The 16,830-nt window shown below is 36.2% G+C and overlaps 1 protein-coding gene across 1 annotated transcript in view; it reads right to left on the bottom strand.

Moving 5' to 3' along the window:
• TDRD12 (tudor domain containing 12) overlaps positions 1–16,830 on the bottom strand; it is a 71,999-nt gene that overhangs the window by 29,536 nt on the left and 25,633 nt on the right. Inside the window, exons 10-13 of the mRNA XM_069082613.1 lie at positions 5,633–5,709; positions 4,006–4,083; positions 2,923–2,983; positions 2,484–2,588 (exon numbers count right to left, since the gene is read on the bottom strand). Of these exons, the coding sequence (XP_068938714.1) occupies positions 2,484–2,588; positions 2,923–2,983; positions 4,006–4,083; positions 5,633–5,709 (321 nt within the window). The remainder of the gene's footprint in view (positions 1–2,483; positions 2,589–2,922; positions 2,984–4,005; positions 4,084–5,632; positions 5,710–16,830) is intronic.

Here is a 16,830-nt window from a genome sequence, read left to right as displayed (position 1 = left end):
TCCGGCCTTGTAATGGACACCGAGATATAACAGGACAGCTAGGCCAATTATAATTTGATAGGAGTGCTTATTAACCGTCCAGGACTGCCTCTCAGATGGAAAGACAGTCTCTAGCTTTCTGTTAGACATAATTTTATAGACAATGTGATTGCTAGCAACAGAACATGCTTCTAAGGGTTTAGCATTGTTTCCATTGAAGCAAAGCTTTCTCAGTATTATTCTATTAAGACAAATCATTCCCAACATTATTTCTGTTCAAGCAAAACATTCTCTGTATTATTCTTATTGAAACAAAGCCTTAGTATTATTTCTACTGAAGCAAAACAGACCTGAATCCGTGGGAATCTGTGGCATGTTTTTAGCAACACAGGTGAAACATTTCTTTACTATTGGAGCCTATTAGGTGGTTTCCAAGGAACCCAGTAGGGGTCCCCTCTAGCAGGTTTAAGGGGGCTCTAGGGTATAATTTCTGGTAGGCACTTCAGCCTCAAACACTTAACACCCACACAAAAAAACGAGCCGTGTAACCTTGGGCAAGTTACTTAACCCCAATTACTCTCCGAAAGGAAAAAAAAAATTAAATTACTCATGATTCCATATTTAGCTGACATCTAGAAAGCTACTACTTTTCACTAAATATAATTAACTGCACCATTCCATTTATATTTTTAAAAATCTGTAAAGAAAACAAAAGAGCTTTAAAAAAGTTATGTTGGGTTCCATACCTAAGAAGGAATAGGGCTCCTAGCCAAAACTACTTAAGTTTTATTTTGCTTATGCATTTCTCTGCCATGAAGAATGCTTTTCTCAAAATGAAAATGGGAAAATTAGAGTGAAATGAAAGCCCAAAAAAGTGAGCACATGGTAAAAAGAATACCTGGCTATCTTCAGAGATCAAGCTATCTAACCCAGACTAATTACAACCTAAGATATGAAAAAAACTTAAGTTTGTTTGCTGAGCAACTGTTGGCCACCAATATGGAGGACACTCATACAACTCTAGGGTCAGTGATCAGTCCAATGATGAAGTCATATGGTTAAAACATGGGGAATACTCTGTGGTGATCAAGCTATTCCAGACTGGGAATAATAATAAATGTCTCATTTCTATGGCATTGTAAAGTTTACAAAGAGTTTTCCTGATGACAACCATAGAAGTTGATATTACCCCTATTTTATACAGGAAAATAAGGCTGGAAAATTGACTTGCTTAAGTCCATATGGCTACAAAGCAAGAGAGGTAAGATCCACTGCTATCCACTGCTAAGGCCCAGACTTTGTTAAACAAAGTTTCGTTCCCAGAGGATGTTAGAAGTAACTTTTTCACCTTAAGGTTCAATAATCAATATATATATATACAAATTTTACTATACTATTTCTTCAATTCTTAAGTTGCAAACTCATTTTGAATCTTTTATTATTTAAGACTAATACTAATAATAACTCTTATTAATATGGTATTCTGTTAAATTTCTTCTCTCTCAACTACTCTATGAAGTAAACAGTGCACTTATTATCCTCACTGTATAATGAAAATATTATTTTCCTCATTAAATAGATGAAGAAACTGAGACTCAGGTGAAGCAATTTGCCCATAGATACATAACTAATTCTGGAAGTTGCTTAACTATACTTTTTCTAGCACATCACACTGTCTCTCAAAAAGTTTTTCACACTCAAACCACTTCTGGATTATATGTGTTAAATTAAAAATGAGTTTTTACTTAGTTGTACACTTTTATCAGAATAAAGGAATAACCCAGGCACCTTAGGTTCTTAATTTGCTTCGTCCCATACCACCTACTCCACCTTTTCTTAGGGAGTGAACTATAGTTTTCTTCTTCAAATAGCTTTTTTCTAGTTTGCTTTTCTCAATCAGGATATGAAATTTCTCTGAGGTTAAGGAGAAAACCTGTATCAATTTCTGTCTCAGAGACTTTCCACACACTTATAGTCAAGACACTTTAGTTCGAGTGTACTCATCAAACAGTAAAAGACTCCTCAGAGCTGAGCAGGGTGAAAAGTTCTGTAGTTCTTGATCGGGCTTCTAGTTAACTCTTTCTCCCCTGTGAAAATCCCTGCTTATGCATACTCAAAAAAATAATTTTTGCTCACACATATATAATTTAAGGCTTAAAAAGCATTTTTCTCTTAGGAATACTTAAAATAGCCTTACTTTGGAAAGCATTAATGAAATAAAAAATTAATCATGTAAAAAAAAGTCATACTAATGCCATCTAAAGAACTAAAGGCCATCACACTTCAATGTACAGTTCAATATATAACTGCCATGTGGGGTTTTTTAGCTATTTTTTTTGCAGGGCAAATGGGGTTAAGTGACTTGCCCAAGGTCACACGGTTAATTTTTGTGTTCCATGTCTGAGGCAGAATTTGAACTCATGTCCTCCCGACTCCAGTGGTGGTGCTCTACTCACTGCGCCACCTAGGCACCCCTGCCATGTGTTTTAAAGATAATATTTTACCTTTTTTAAATCCACCGAAAGTGGTGCAGTTTCAAATGAACAGGGTTCAATTTTATTCCGAAGAACAACAGAAGGTTGTAGGATGCTCGACTTTGATTTCTGCAACTGATGAAGTGATTAACATTGATTATGAACTGTTTTTAAAGATGACCCCAAATGAAGATGCACAAAAGACATATAAGTTTTTTTGACATTAAATTTTATACATGGATACATTTACCAACACATAGGTGAAAAATTTCTTCAATCAGTGAAGTTAATATTACTACTCAACAAAGGAGAAAGGTGAACATCTGGACCTTTTGGGGTGAGCATCGATATCTACCCTTCAAAAAACATAATACCTTCTCCCATATTCTCAGATTTAAAAGCTGAGAGGTGATGGTAATATAAACATAAATAAAAAATATTTTCATTGAATTTTGAGGCCTTGGAATACCTGCTGTACGTCATGGATACCATCAGTTTTCAAAGGATCAGGATTTAAAAACTGCAGCAACCTATAAAATATTAAGTCAAAATGACAATTTAAGAATATTTTTGTGTTTTCAATTAAATTATTTTAATACCAGCCAAATGGCATTCAAAAATGGTCTGTAGACAAAGCAGACAAAGAATCATAGACTTTTTGGAGGTGGAAGGGTCCTTAAAGATTATATAGTTTATTCCCTTCTTTTACAAATGTGAAAAATGAAGCAAAGGAGGACAAATTACTACACTGTCAGACAAACAATTCACTCTTTTAGTGACTTTAGACCTATGTCAACTAACAAAAGAAGCACAGAGAATAAAATTAAGTAGCACACATCATGACATGAATAGATTCACCCTCCATCCCCCACCTGAATCTTTAACCCAACAAAAATGCATCAAATTACAGCTAACCTGCATTAAATGTGCTTTCTATATCTGGGTAACTAATAAAAATGCACATAAAACTTTTTTCCATGAAAAAAACACTTAGCTATTCTCAGAAGGCAAATTGTATTAAAATCATTTTGAAATCAGTGTTTTGTTAATCTGAAAGGATGCTGAGTTTTCTACAACTCCAAATTATAAGGAATTAACTTCACAAGAAGAGAGCCTTTAGATTATACAAGTAGTGAAATTTATCTCGGTGATCAATTCTCTTTTACTCTAAACAATTTGGGAAAAAACCACCACAGAAATCAATAACAAAAATTAACATGTAATACTGCTTCTGAAAAAATTCAGTCGCCAGTAAATAAACTACACTTGATTAACATTTTTACAACTGCTCCTTTTGGCACACCTATTATAATCAGAAACAACCCATGACTACTTACTATCAAAGAACTTTAGAAACAGAACTAAAAACAAATCAGAAAAAAAAATGGCCTGATCACAGGAAGAAGATGCGACCAAAATTATTACATATGCTGTATATGTTACTATGGCTTCCAAGAGAAACATGGCAGTGATTTTCACTGTGAAATCATGTGCCATATTCAAGTTTTCATGTCATTATTAAACTTTCTAATCACTAGAGAAAATTCCTTACTTCACACAGCCATTTTTTTCATCATATTTCTTCTTTGATGTCAATTTGAATTGTTTTTCATTTAACTTCTGACATGAACTAGAAATTTAAAAAGGAAGTTCATATGAGAACATTTTATAAATAAGCATGTCAAAAACATTGAAAATAGCTTTTTAAAAAGTATGTCACCACCTTATTTACCTGATAAAACTGACACTCAAGCTAAATTAGACAATGACTGCTTCTCAAAAGTGTCCCAGGCCTTCCTACCTTTAGGTTATCTTTTATATTGTTGTAGAGGGGCCTGCAGTGGCCTCTAAAATGTTTACCAAGAAATGTTTCTCCATCTTTCCAGACCTAGTTCAAATGCCACTTCTGCCATATAGCCTTTGCTAACTACATTTGATCCTTTGGGATCTTCTCCCAATTTGTATGTACTTCTCTCATTATAATTATTTGTCCACATGTCTATTCTGGCATAAATGGTCTTAGCTTTTTCCACTTTTTCCTGCATGATATGGTTTCTAGACCAATCCCTTACCATCTCTGTCACCTTTTGGACTCAGCATCATTTGTATAACTCTCTTATGGTAAGGCACTAAACCTTTAGAGGCAGTATGACCAGAATTGAACATAACAAGATACGAATTAGGTATGTCCCATGACATGGATGTTTTAAGATTTTGCTTATTTTTTTTAAAATCTACCATAAAATACTGATAAAAGTCTGTGGTCAACTGAAAACTTTCACTTCTTTGACATTAACTTTTGTCAAAACAGATCAACAATCAATAAGCATTTATTAAGTGCTTTCTATATGATACCTTGCTTTATGTTTCCATGGGTTTTCTGTCCACACCTGTTCTATAACATATAACTTATGAGTTATATCTGAGTTATATGTCTCTCATCATCTGTTCCCTCCCATCCACCTCTAGCACTAAATTAAAATGGGGAGGGGGAGCTGCAGAAAACACGTTTAAGAATTTACATGTCTTTTATGTTTATTCTGTTTCATCTTCCTCGTTTTAACACATAGTTCCAGACTGTCAAATTTTAAAATATGGATTGTATCTTTTATCATATTTATTATCCTTCGCTGCTCTTTGTGTCATCTACAAATTTAATAAGGACCCCAACTGTGTGTTCATCAAAGGCACTGATAAAAAAAAACATTGCTGAGAACAAAGTCCAGAGCCATTTTGAACCCTTAAACAAAAACTAAAGAGTCCAGCCACATATAAAGTCATTATTCAAGATTCAACTAATTTCAAATATGTTTATTAGCACTTACTGTCTAGATTACCTAAGAGGCTTAGGTTTTGCTTCATGGTTACTAAAATATAGTACCTTTACCCTTTTTGGAAATAGGGACAATTTCCTGTAGAGTTATCCTGTACCTCTTATGAAATTAAGGCAACTAAAATTGGGGTGGCTAGGTGGCGCAGTGAGTAAAGCGCCGGCCCGGAGTCAGGAGGACCCGAGTTCAGTTCCAACCTCAGATACTTAACACCCACACACCCACACAAAAAAAAGTAGCCATGTAACCTTGGGCAAGTTACTTAACCCCAATTGCCCTCCAAAAAGCAAAAAAAAAAGATAACTAAAATTACTTCTATAAGCAATTTTACTGAATTCTCAATTGTACCTTTCTGCTTGTATATCTGGCTCAGCATAAATAGTTATGCCTCCTTTTCTAGGACAATATGCTGAAGTTGAGACAGTCTGCACAAAAACAAAAACATTTTCAAAAACACTTGTATTCCTAAATATATACAATGTTAAGGAAAATCCTAGGAAGTATTTCATGTTGTCTTCTGTTCAAACACAAAAGCTTTTAAGATGAGTCAAAATTTAATTTTACATATTTAATAGGTTGCTTATGATAAAAGAGAAAGCATTTATTAAACACTTACTATGGGCCAGGCACTGTGCTAAGTGTCTATCTTTCCCTCTCACTCCTTTATAAGTAGGGAAGACAACACAAAAAGGTGAGATAGAGGAGGGAAGGGCTACTTGATAGGCAGCAGGGTCTGGAAAGGTGATGTGGTTCCAGGCAAGATAAGACAAAAGCTACCCTACAGCAGCCTAGGCTCCCAGAAGCAGAGTGGATTCAAGCTTAAGATTGGAAAGGTGAGAGGTCTGTCAGAGTACAGGGATCTGGGAAGTCAATTAGTAGTGCAGCATTAGGCAAGGTGAGAAGTGATCTTCCAGGCCTGAACTACAGTGGTTGTGGTTTAACTGAAGAGAAGGGGAAGAACTTAAGTGATGGTGGGAAGGCACAAGTGACTGAGTACGTGCGGTTTAAGAACATTCCTCTGCTATACAAACCCTACTCTGCCACTGGTGAATTCTTGTTTATATGGCTTGTATTTTGTGGAGGGGCTCAGACAAACTAGGCTTCAGTTACCTCCAGGCTGTGCTTGTCTGACTTTCTGCACTTCCACATTGTGCCCCTAGCCAGAAAATTACCCCTTTCCTTATGGGTGGCCTTCCCCATTAGAAAATAAACTCCTTGAAGGCAAGGACTATCTTTTTAGCCAGTATTTGTATTTCTAGCACTAATCTTCAGGGTCTAGAACACTAGTTGTAACTTTCACCTGTTTTGCCTTGAAGGAGAATGGGGAAGACTGAGGTTAATATATGCAAATTAACCCAGTAACTGAAGGACAGACCTTTAAATCATTAACCTACTAGAAGAAATGGATTAAAACTCACTGAAGGCAGGGATTACAAACTGGGATAGCTCAGAGCCAGCCAGAGCACTGGCACCCACTAGCTTGCATTGAAAGTTGGGTACTAGCCACTGGAAATACAGATTTAAAAGTCAAAGAACTCATAACCTCAAGGAACTTACATTCAATTAATTATACAGTAGGTGAATGGAACAAAGTATGGAAAAGGGAATAGTGTGTAATTAGCCTGAGATGACAGGCTAGAGTCAGTTTGCAGGGCTTTACATGCCTAAACAAAAGGAGTTTGTTTTATCCTACAGGAAACCACTGAAACTTAGGCAGGGAAATGGCCTGGTCAGACTTGTATTTGGCAGCTGTGCAGAGGATGAGTTAGAAAAAGAAGAGACAAGATACAGGGAGATCAATCAGGAAGCTACTGTAACAGTCATGGTGTAAATCATGAGGGCCTGAACTAGGGTGATTGTGGGGTGGGTAGTCATAAAAGGACAGATGGAGAGATGCTGTGGAGGTAAAAGTAACTGGCACTGATTAGCTACCAAGGTAAGTGTATAGAGTCAAGGGTGACTCTTAGGTTGTGAACCAGGGTGACTGGAAGAACAGTAAGGAGGAAGGGTAGGATTTAAAGGGAAACATTGAGTTGTATTTTAGAAATATCGATTTCGGGGTGCTTGTGTGACACCCAGGTAGAGATGTCAAGCAAGCTCAGGAGAAAAACGTGGGCTAAAATACATAGATTTTGGGGCAGATAGGTGGTGCAGTGAACAGAGCACAGGCTCTGGAGTCAGGCGGACCTGAGTTCAAATTTGGCCTCAGACACTTAACACACTTACTAGTCGTGTAATTTTGGGCAAGTCACTTAACCCCAATTGCCCTCCAAAAAGCAAAATAAATAAATAAAACATGTAGATTTGGAAGAAATATGCATTAAGATAATAATTAATAATAATAATAATATAGGAAAAGTACTATTACTGGAGATGGGACACAGATGATGATCCTGCAAAGATCAGTAAGACAGTTAGAAGAGCCACAACAGTGTTCTGTGAAAACATAGTGTCTGGAAAGGGAATCCAGAAGGGCAGGATGGTTAACAATGTTAAATGCTCAGTATCTCTCACTCCCCACATCCAATCTGTTGTCAACTCCTGGAGATTTCATCTTTACAACATCTCTCAAATATGTCCTCTTCTCTCCTGACACTGCCAGGTGCAGGCCCTTATCACCTCCTGCAATAGCCTACTTGGGTGGGTGGGAGGGAGGCCACACACATGCGCGCACACACACACACACACACACACTCTTTCTCAATTCCAATGGTTCCCCAACATCTCAAGGATCAGATATAAAATGCTATGTTTGGCATTCAAAGTCTATCATTTGATTTGAAAAATCAAATCCAAACAAGCTAGATAAATTCTCAACTATCTCTCCCTACTCCCAAATTTAGTTTTTTTTTACCATAATCTAGTCATAAGCAAGCACTAAGAAAAACAATTTAAAACACATTGTAAAGCATCCTTAAATGAAATTCTAGAACTGCTTTGATTAGATTCATGTAGAAAAAGACTGGAGCATTTTTTGTGTTTTTTAAACCCAGTATGAATCAACAGTGTAAAACGGTAATAAAAAAGATAATGCTGTCAGGGTTCACTAAAAGGAAGACTATAAATAACATGAGAGATGCTCTTTCTGGGAATAATATTCTTTCCTGGTTAGAATCTAGATATAATTTAAAGATAATTTTATTTTTCAAGAGTACCAAGATATTTTTGATTAGTGCTTAATGTCCTATTCTAGGAAGAAAAATAGAAAACTAGAGAGTAACCAGGACGGTGAGAGTAATGTATACCAAATCGTATAAGGATGTGAAGATGTTTAAACTGGAGAACAGATTTAGAGAATACATGGTAGCTTTCTTCCAGCAAGTTAAAGACTAAAGTGGGCAGGTTAGTCTCCAGAAGACAGAACCCAAGAACAATGAGTAAAAATTGCAGGCAACCGTTTTCTATTCAATATAAGGAAAAACTTCCTGACAGTAAGAATTTCCCACAAGTAGGATGGGATGACTCAAGAAATATAGGGTCCTCCTTCATTGGAGGTCTTCAGGCAGAAGTCAGGTGGCAACTCATCAACAGTAATGTAGATGAAATACTTGGGCTGAATTTGAGGCCTCCGAAGCCTTCTTAAGGTTCTCATTGCTTTAACTAGGGCAAGGACTATATGAATAGAGAGGAGACACATGTAAGAGATGAGAGATGACAAGACCTGGCGACTGACTGGATACGTAACAAGAGAGAGTGGGAAGATGAGAACGACTCCAAGGTTGCAAACCTGGATGACTTTCAACAGAACTCGATAAAAATAGGGAAGGTCTAAAAGAGGGATAGGGTTAGGGGGGAAATAAGGAATTCTATTTTTAAAAAACAATTTTATTTTTCCCAGTTACATGTAAAGACAATTAACATTCTTTTTTTTTTTAATTTTGATTTCCAAATTTTCTCTCTCCCTTCCTCAGCTCCTCTCTCCATGAAATAGTAAGCAACTTGATATAGGTTATCCATGTTCAATCCTGCAAAACATCACACTATTAGTTGTGTTGTGAAAGAAGACACATGAAAAAATACAGAAGATGAAAAATAGTATTCTTCAATCTGTATTCAGACTCCACCATTTCTTTCTCTGGAGATGGAGAGCATTTTTCATCATGGCTCTTTGGAATTGTCTTGGATCATTCTATTGCTAAGAATACCCAAGTCATCCACAGCTGATCATCATATAGTATTGCTATTACTATATACAATGTTCTCCTAGTTCTGCTTACTTCATTTTGTATCAGCTCATATAAGTTTTTCTGAAACTCACCTGCTCATCCTTTCGCATAGCACAAGAGTATTCCATTACTCATATACCACAACTTGTTCAGCTATTCCCCAACTGATGGGCATCCTCTCAATTTCTAATTCTTCACATCACAAAAAAAAAAAGCTGCTATAAATATTTTTGTACAAAAATGTCCTTTCTCCCTTTTAAATGTACAATTTTATAGCCCTTTTGGCATAATTCCAAATTGCTCTCCAGTTCACAATTCCACTAACAGTGTATTAGTATTTCAATTTTTCCATATCCCCTCCAACATTTAATATTTTCCTTTACTGTCATCATAGCCAATCTGATAGGTGTGAGGTGGTACTTCAGAATTTTTTAAATTTGCATTTGTTTAATCAATAGTGATTCAGAACATTTTTTTAACATGATTATAGATAGCTTTGATTTCTTCGTCTGAAAACTGCATGTTCATATCCTTTGACTACTTATCAATTGGGGAATGACTTGTATTCTTCTAAATTTTAATCACTTCTCTATATATTTGAGAAATGAGACCTTTATTAGAATTTATATAAAAAATGTTTCAGCTTTCTGCTTTCCTTCTAATTTTGGTTACATTGGTTTTCTTTGTGCAAAATGCTTTTAACTTAATGTAATCAAAATTGTCTATTTTACCTCTAGTAATGCTCTCTACCTCTTGCTTGGTTATAAATTCTTCCCTTCTCCATAGATCTGAAAGGTAAATTATTCCTTGCTCTCCTAATCTGCTTATGGTATCACCCTTTATGTTTAAATATGAACCATTTTGATCTTTAATTATAGTTATCTCTAATTTCTTCTTCATGGGTGGTAAATTCACCCTTTCCATTTTTGATTCTAGTAATTTGATATTTTATTTTTAAAAAATCAAACTGACCAATAGTTTATCTTTTTTTTCCCCAAAAAACAGCTCCTACTTTTATTTATTAGCTCAAGAGTCTTACTTTCAATTTTATTCATCTCACCCTTGGTTTTCAGGTTTTCTAATTTGGTGCTTAATTGGGGATTTTTAATTTATTCTTTTTCTAGTTTTGATTATATGTCCACTTCATTGCTCTGCTCTTTCTCTATTTTATTGATGCAAGAGTTTGGAGAAATAAATCTTCCCCAAGTATTGCTTTGGCTACATTCCATACATTTTGGTATGTTGTCTCACTTTTGTCATTCTCTTTAATGAAATCACTAATTTTTTTTCCTATGATCTTGTTCTTTGACCCACTTATTCTTTAGGATTAGATTATCTAGTTTTTAATTTTCACCTACCTTTCCATGGCCCTAATTTTTATTGCATCATGATCTGGTAAGGTTGCATTTGATATTTCTTCCTTTTTACATTTGATTGCAAGGTTTGACTTCTTTTTTTAGAAATTTTGGATGGTTAGTACTGAAATTATTTCACTGTCTATGCTAAATTTGAGCAAGATGTAATTTCCTTCCTTGTCTCTTTTAATTATAACTATTTTTGCTTTTACTTTTTCTAAAATCATGATTGCTACCCCTACTTTTTTTCTTTACTTCAGCTGAAGAATAATATATGCTGCTCCTTTACTCTGTGTCTCTCTTCACCAAATGTGATTCTTATATATTGCAGGATTGTGATTTTTAATCCACTCAGCTATCCGTTTCTGTTTTATGGGTGAATTCATTCAGTTAGGATTACCATGTATTTCTCTCCATCCCATTTATACTTCCCTCTCTCTTTCCCCTCTCACCCTGTCCCTCCTCACTAGTGCTTTGCTTCTGACCATTTCCCTCAATATACACTCCCTTCTATCTGTCATCCCCCCCCACCCTTGTCTGTCTCCCTTCCTACTTCCCTACAAGGTAAAATAGATTTCTATACCCAACTGAGTGTGTATGTTATTCCCTCTCTGAGCCAATTCCAATGACAGTAAGGTTCAAGCAATGTTCACCCTCTCCCTTCTTTCCCTCTACTGTAATAGGTCTTTCAGGACTCTTTATGTGATATAATTTACCCCATTGTACTTTTCTCTTCCCTCTTCTCCCACTGGAATCTTCTTTCTCACTTCTTTTTTTTTTTAATATCATCACATCAAAGTTAATTTATACCTGCATGTCTATGCATACTCCTTCTAACTACCCTAATAGAGACACAGTTCTTAAGAGTTTACAAGTATCATCTTGCCATATAGGGATGTAAACAGCTTAACCTTAAATGAATAACTTTTTTTCTTTCCTGCTTACCTTTTTATGATTCTCTTGAGTCTTGTATTTATTTGAAAGCCAAATTTGCTATTCAGCCCTGGTCTTTCCATCAGGAATGTTTGAAAGGCACCTATTTTATTGAATGTCCATTTTTTCCCCCTGAAAGACTATGCTCAATTTTTACTGGGTAGTTGATTCTTGGTTGTAATCCAAGCTCCTTTGCCTTCTAAAATATCCAGTTCCTAGCCCTCCAATCCTTTAATGTGGAAGCTACTAAATCCTGTACCGTGTTTCCCCGATAATAAGACCTATCCCGAAAATAAGCCCTCCCCTTACTGTGTAAGATTCCTCTAAAATAAGCCCTCCCCCGAAAATAAGCCCTATTGAGATTGCTACTGTAGTGAAGGTGATCCCCTGCGCTACACGCTACATTATGGTACCCTCTGTATGCACCATCCCCCGCCCCTCCCTCCCCCCGGTGAAACGCATGCCGCGCTCCCGAGCTGCATCCAATCAGAGCTGCAGCAGTGAGTGCGTCATCCTGTTCTTTATTGAATTCATTATTGAATAAAGGTACATTTTTTTGTTCACATTTACCTGTTTATTAAAATTGCTGTCAATGTTCACTAAAATAAGCCCTCCCCTGAAAATAAGCCCTCTGGTGTTTTTCTGTCCAAAAAAATTAATAAGACAGTGTCTTATTATCGGGGAAACACGGTATAATCCTGACTGCAACTCCTCAATTTCTGAATTGTTTCTTTTCAGTTGCTTGCATTATTTTCTTCTTGACCTGAGAGTTCTGTAAATTGGCTATATCATTCCTGGGAGTTTTCATTTTGGGATCTCTTTTCAGGAGGTGATTGGTAGATTCTTTCAATTACTATTTTACCCTCTGGTTCTAGGATATCAGACCATTTTTCCCTAAAAATTTATTAATTAAAAATTAATGGGCTCTTTTTTGTTTATATTACATGGCTTTCAAGTAGTCCAATAATTTTTAAATTATCTGTTCTGGATTTGTTTTTCAGGTCAGTTGTTTTTCCAATGAGGTATTCTACATTTTCTTCTATTTTTTTCCATCCTTTTGATTTTGTTAGATTGACTAGTGATCTCTGACAGAGTCACTAGCTTCCACTTGCCCAATTCTAATTTTCAAGGAATTATTATTTTCAGTTAGCTTTTGTACCTCCATTTGGCCAATTGTACTTTCTAAGAAGTTGTTTTCTTCGGTGGATCTTTGTACATCTTATTTCCATTTTGTGCTTCTTTTACCGACTGCTGAATTTTTTCATGATTTTCTTGCATAACTCTCATTTCTTCTCCCAATTTTTCTTCTATCTCTCTGATTTTTAAAATCCTTTTGAGCTCTTTCAGGAGGTTTTTTGAGCCTGAGACCAATTCATATTTCTCTTTTGAGGTTTTGATCTTCCTTGTCAAAGTAGTAGTTTTCAGGGTTTTTTCATTTTTTTCTCATTTTCCTGAGTCAGGACTTCAGGCCCTTGGTTGGTTGCTGATCTGCACTGGGGCTAGAGGCCTCCTGCTGGCTTACCTCAGCCCTACCTGTGCCGGCCTGCACTCCCCTTTCACTCAAGTGAGAAAGCCCTTTTCTACAATTCTTCTAAGTTATCTTGGGCTGGAGAATTATTTCACCCTGTCCTTTTGTGGGTTCTGTTGCTCCACAATTCATTTTGAGGAATTATTTAAAGTAATTTGGAGGTAAAATTGGGAGAGCTCAGCTAAGTTCTTTCCTTTCCTCCGCCATCTTGGCTCTGCCCTCAGGAATTCTATTTTCATCATATTTAATTTATGCTGCCTATGACATCCAGTTGATAATGTCCGATGTAGGACTGGAGATGGGGGGAGAGACCACAACTGGGATCAAAGACTGGGAAGTCATCAACATAGAGGTGACAATTAAATTTATAGAAGCTGATGAAGTTATGGAAAGAGGATAGAAAGAAACAATATGAGTATCAAGCCTGCAGTCAGGAGGACTCCTTTAAGTTCAAACCTGATTTCAGACATTGACTAGCCGCAGACGTGGCACTCTATCCCCTATATTACCTTGCTGACCTTTCAAAAGGTAGAAAGAGAAAGGAAGGATACAACTAATTAGTATCTAATTCAGACCAGAAGGAACTGGTTGCTCAAGTATGAGTAGAAGAAATGATGTTCCACCTTAGATTCAATTAATCAATCAGCAAGTATTCCTTAAGGGCCTCCAACAGCCAGGCACTGTGGTAGGTGCTAGATATATATGTAAAAAGAATGAAAGAGTTCCTATTAACAGCTTACATTCTAATAGGGAAGATAAGTACATATAGAAATATGTCTAATATTTAAGTTAAATTGAATAAATAATATTGTAAACAAATAGAAATATTAATAGAAAGCAAATAAATAGAAAAATGGAATAAACAAAATAAAAAGTAGCTAAACACAAGGTAGTTTGTTGGAAAGGCTCTAGCAGTTCGAACAACTAGGAGAGGCTTCCCACAGAAGAGGGGATCTGAGTTGTATCGAAATGGAAAAGAGACTATGTGAAGAAGAGGTAAGGAAAAAAGGGGGTTCTCAACATGTAGGCTGGCCAATGCAAAGGCATTACAACAGGAGATGGAGCATCCTTGTGAGGAATAGAAAGACCAATCTGACTGTCCTGTAGAGTGCATGAGGGGAATAATGTCCAGTGAAGCAAGAAAGGAGGTTAGGGCCAGGTTGTGATGGTTTTAAAAAGCTTAATAGAGGAGCTTGTATTTGATCTTGGGGTACCAGAAAAATGCTGTAGTTGGTTGAGTAGGGAAGTCACGTGGTCCAGAAGATCTGTGCTCAAGGAAAATTAAAATTACTTTGACAGTAGTGGGTAGGATGGGCTGGAGTGGTAAAGAGAAGCAAATTCCAGATATCGCCAAATTGCAAAGCAAAAAATAATTTTAGTTGGTAAAAGGCTAATTTTGGGGATATTAACATTCCTATGATTCTGGCATTACTGGGAATTTCACTTCCTGCATCTGGATTCACTGGAACATTTTAAAATTTAGGATTATATTACTATTCCAAAAATAGAAAATTATATGTAGAGCTATGTGATGGTGCTAAAATTTGGCACATAGAAAAAATTTTAAAACATCACTTTTTATAGTAGCAAAAAAACTAGAAACTAAGTGGTTGCCCATCATTTGTGGAAAGGCTGAATCGAAGTATATGAACATAAGAGCATGTTATTGCACCCTAAGAAATGATGACTACGAAGGATTCAGAGAATTTAGAAAGACCTATACGTATAGATATAGAGTGAAATAAACAGAATCAAGAGAACAGGTCACACAGTGACCACAATTACCTACAGGGAAACACTGGCATAGTACAGAACTCTGAGCAATGTACTCATTAATCTTCACTCTGGAAGAATGAAAGTGAAACACTTTATCCTTTCAATGGACACACTATATGTATGGAATACATCATGTTATCAGGCATGGCCAATTTATTAGTTATTTTTGTTTAAATACAGGGGATCCCAAACATCTTGCTGGCCATTTTGAGCTATTAAAGTTGCCACACAGCAATAATATTCCCTTATGTTCATATATCACACTACAGCCATCCCTTGACTAATGGGCACCCACTTAGTTTCTAATTTTTTGCTACTATAAAGAGTTGCTATGTCTTGCTATTAAAGCTTAAAACTTCATTAAGATTTTTGGGACACCTACGATAACTCTTTCTTATGGGAAAGAGTTCTGCTGGGTCAAAGGAACATTGTTAGTATCCATTAGGAAACCACAATTATATTATTAAAAAATCAATAAAACTTTTATTAAAATTAACTAGTAAATGTAATAACAAAGCTATTGTCAGTTCTCTGTGGGGGAAAAATGTAGTGATTAAGAAAGAGAAGAGTCTTGATTAAAAAAAAGTTTGCGTTTAGAGTCTTCCAATTACTGAATGCAGAGACTACCTTTGATTCATGGCAAAATTCTGGAATATGTTATTAAAAGAGACCGTTTGTGGGCATGTAGAGGAAACTGTGCTTATTAACATGCAGTACAGTATTATCCAGAACTGATCATGCACACAAACTAACTTCATTCTCTCCTGGACAAGGTCATGAGACGTGGAAATCAGAGGAATTTCCTTAGACACAGCATACCTGGATTTTAGGGCAACACTATGTAAAGTTTCCTCTGTTATTCTTGAAAATAAAATCCAGAGATGTGGAGAGGGAAGAGGAAGGGAAAAGAAAGCCCTTATCAAGTGCTTCCTTTGTGCCACACATTATGTGCTAGGCATTTTACAAATATCTCATTTGATCCTCATGACAATCTCAGGAGGTAGGTACCATTATTTCCCCCATTTTGAGGTTAGGTGACTTGTCCAGGTCCACACAACTAGTACATAGCTGAGACAGGATTTGAACTGAAGACTTCTTGACTTCAAGCCCAGTGCTCTATCTAGGGCCACATACCTAACAGGATGCTATTATAGTTATGCAGATTCAGAATTACATTAACACTTAGCAAGTCATCTAGTCTTAACCCCATCACTTTATAAATTATGAAACTCAGGTTCAAGGAGGTTACAAAGCTTGCCCAAATCAAATTCTGCACAGGTGCAGAGATCTGTGCTTGGCCTTTTGCTCTTCCAACAGTTTTGTCAAAGAAGTAGATAACTGTACTAATGACCTACTTAAGAAATTTACAGATGGCACAAACCTGAGATTAACAGCTAAGACAACAGATAAAAGAGTCAGGATTAGAAAACATCTTCACAGGCTAGACCAAAGAAAATCTGGTAAGACAGACTTGGACAGGAATAAATTCCCACCCCACAATTATGATTTTTTTTTAATCTACTGCAAAGGCAAATTTCAGAAAAACCTGGAAAGATTTACATAAACCAATGGTGAGTGAAGTGAGCAGAACCAGGAGAACACTATCGTATACAGTAACAGCCACAATGTGCAATGACTGACTGACAGACTTAGCTCTTCTCAGCAATACAATGATCTAAGCCAATTCCAAAAAATTCGTGACAGAAAGTGCTATCCACATCCAGATAAAGAACTATGGAGTCCTTTTCTTTCTTTCTCATGGTTTTTCCCTTTTGTTCTGATTGTTCT

The sequence above is a fragment of the Petaurus breviceps genome, unplaced genomic scaffold, assembly GCF_028583685.1.
Source record: "Petaurus breviceps papuanus isolate PSGF00001 unplaced genomic scaffold, PetGlider_PUasm1.0 171, whole genome shotgun sequence".
NCBI classification, from domain to species: domain Eukaryota; kingdom Metazoa; phylum Chordata; class Mammalia; order Diprotodontia; family Petauridae; genus Petaurus; species Petaurus breviceps.
Note: the sequence above shows the minus strand (reverse complement) of the source record. Positions and strands in the feature narration are given on the sequence as shown.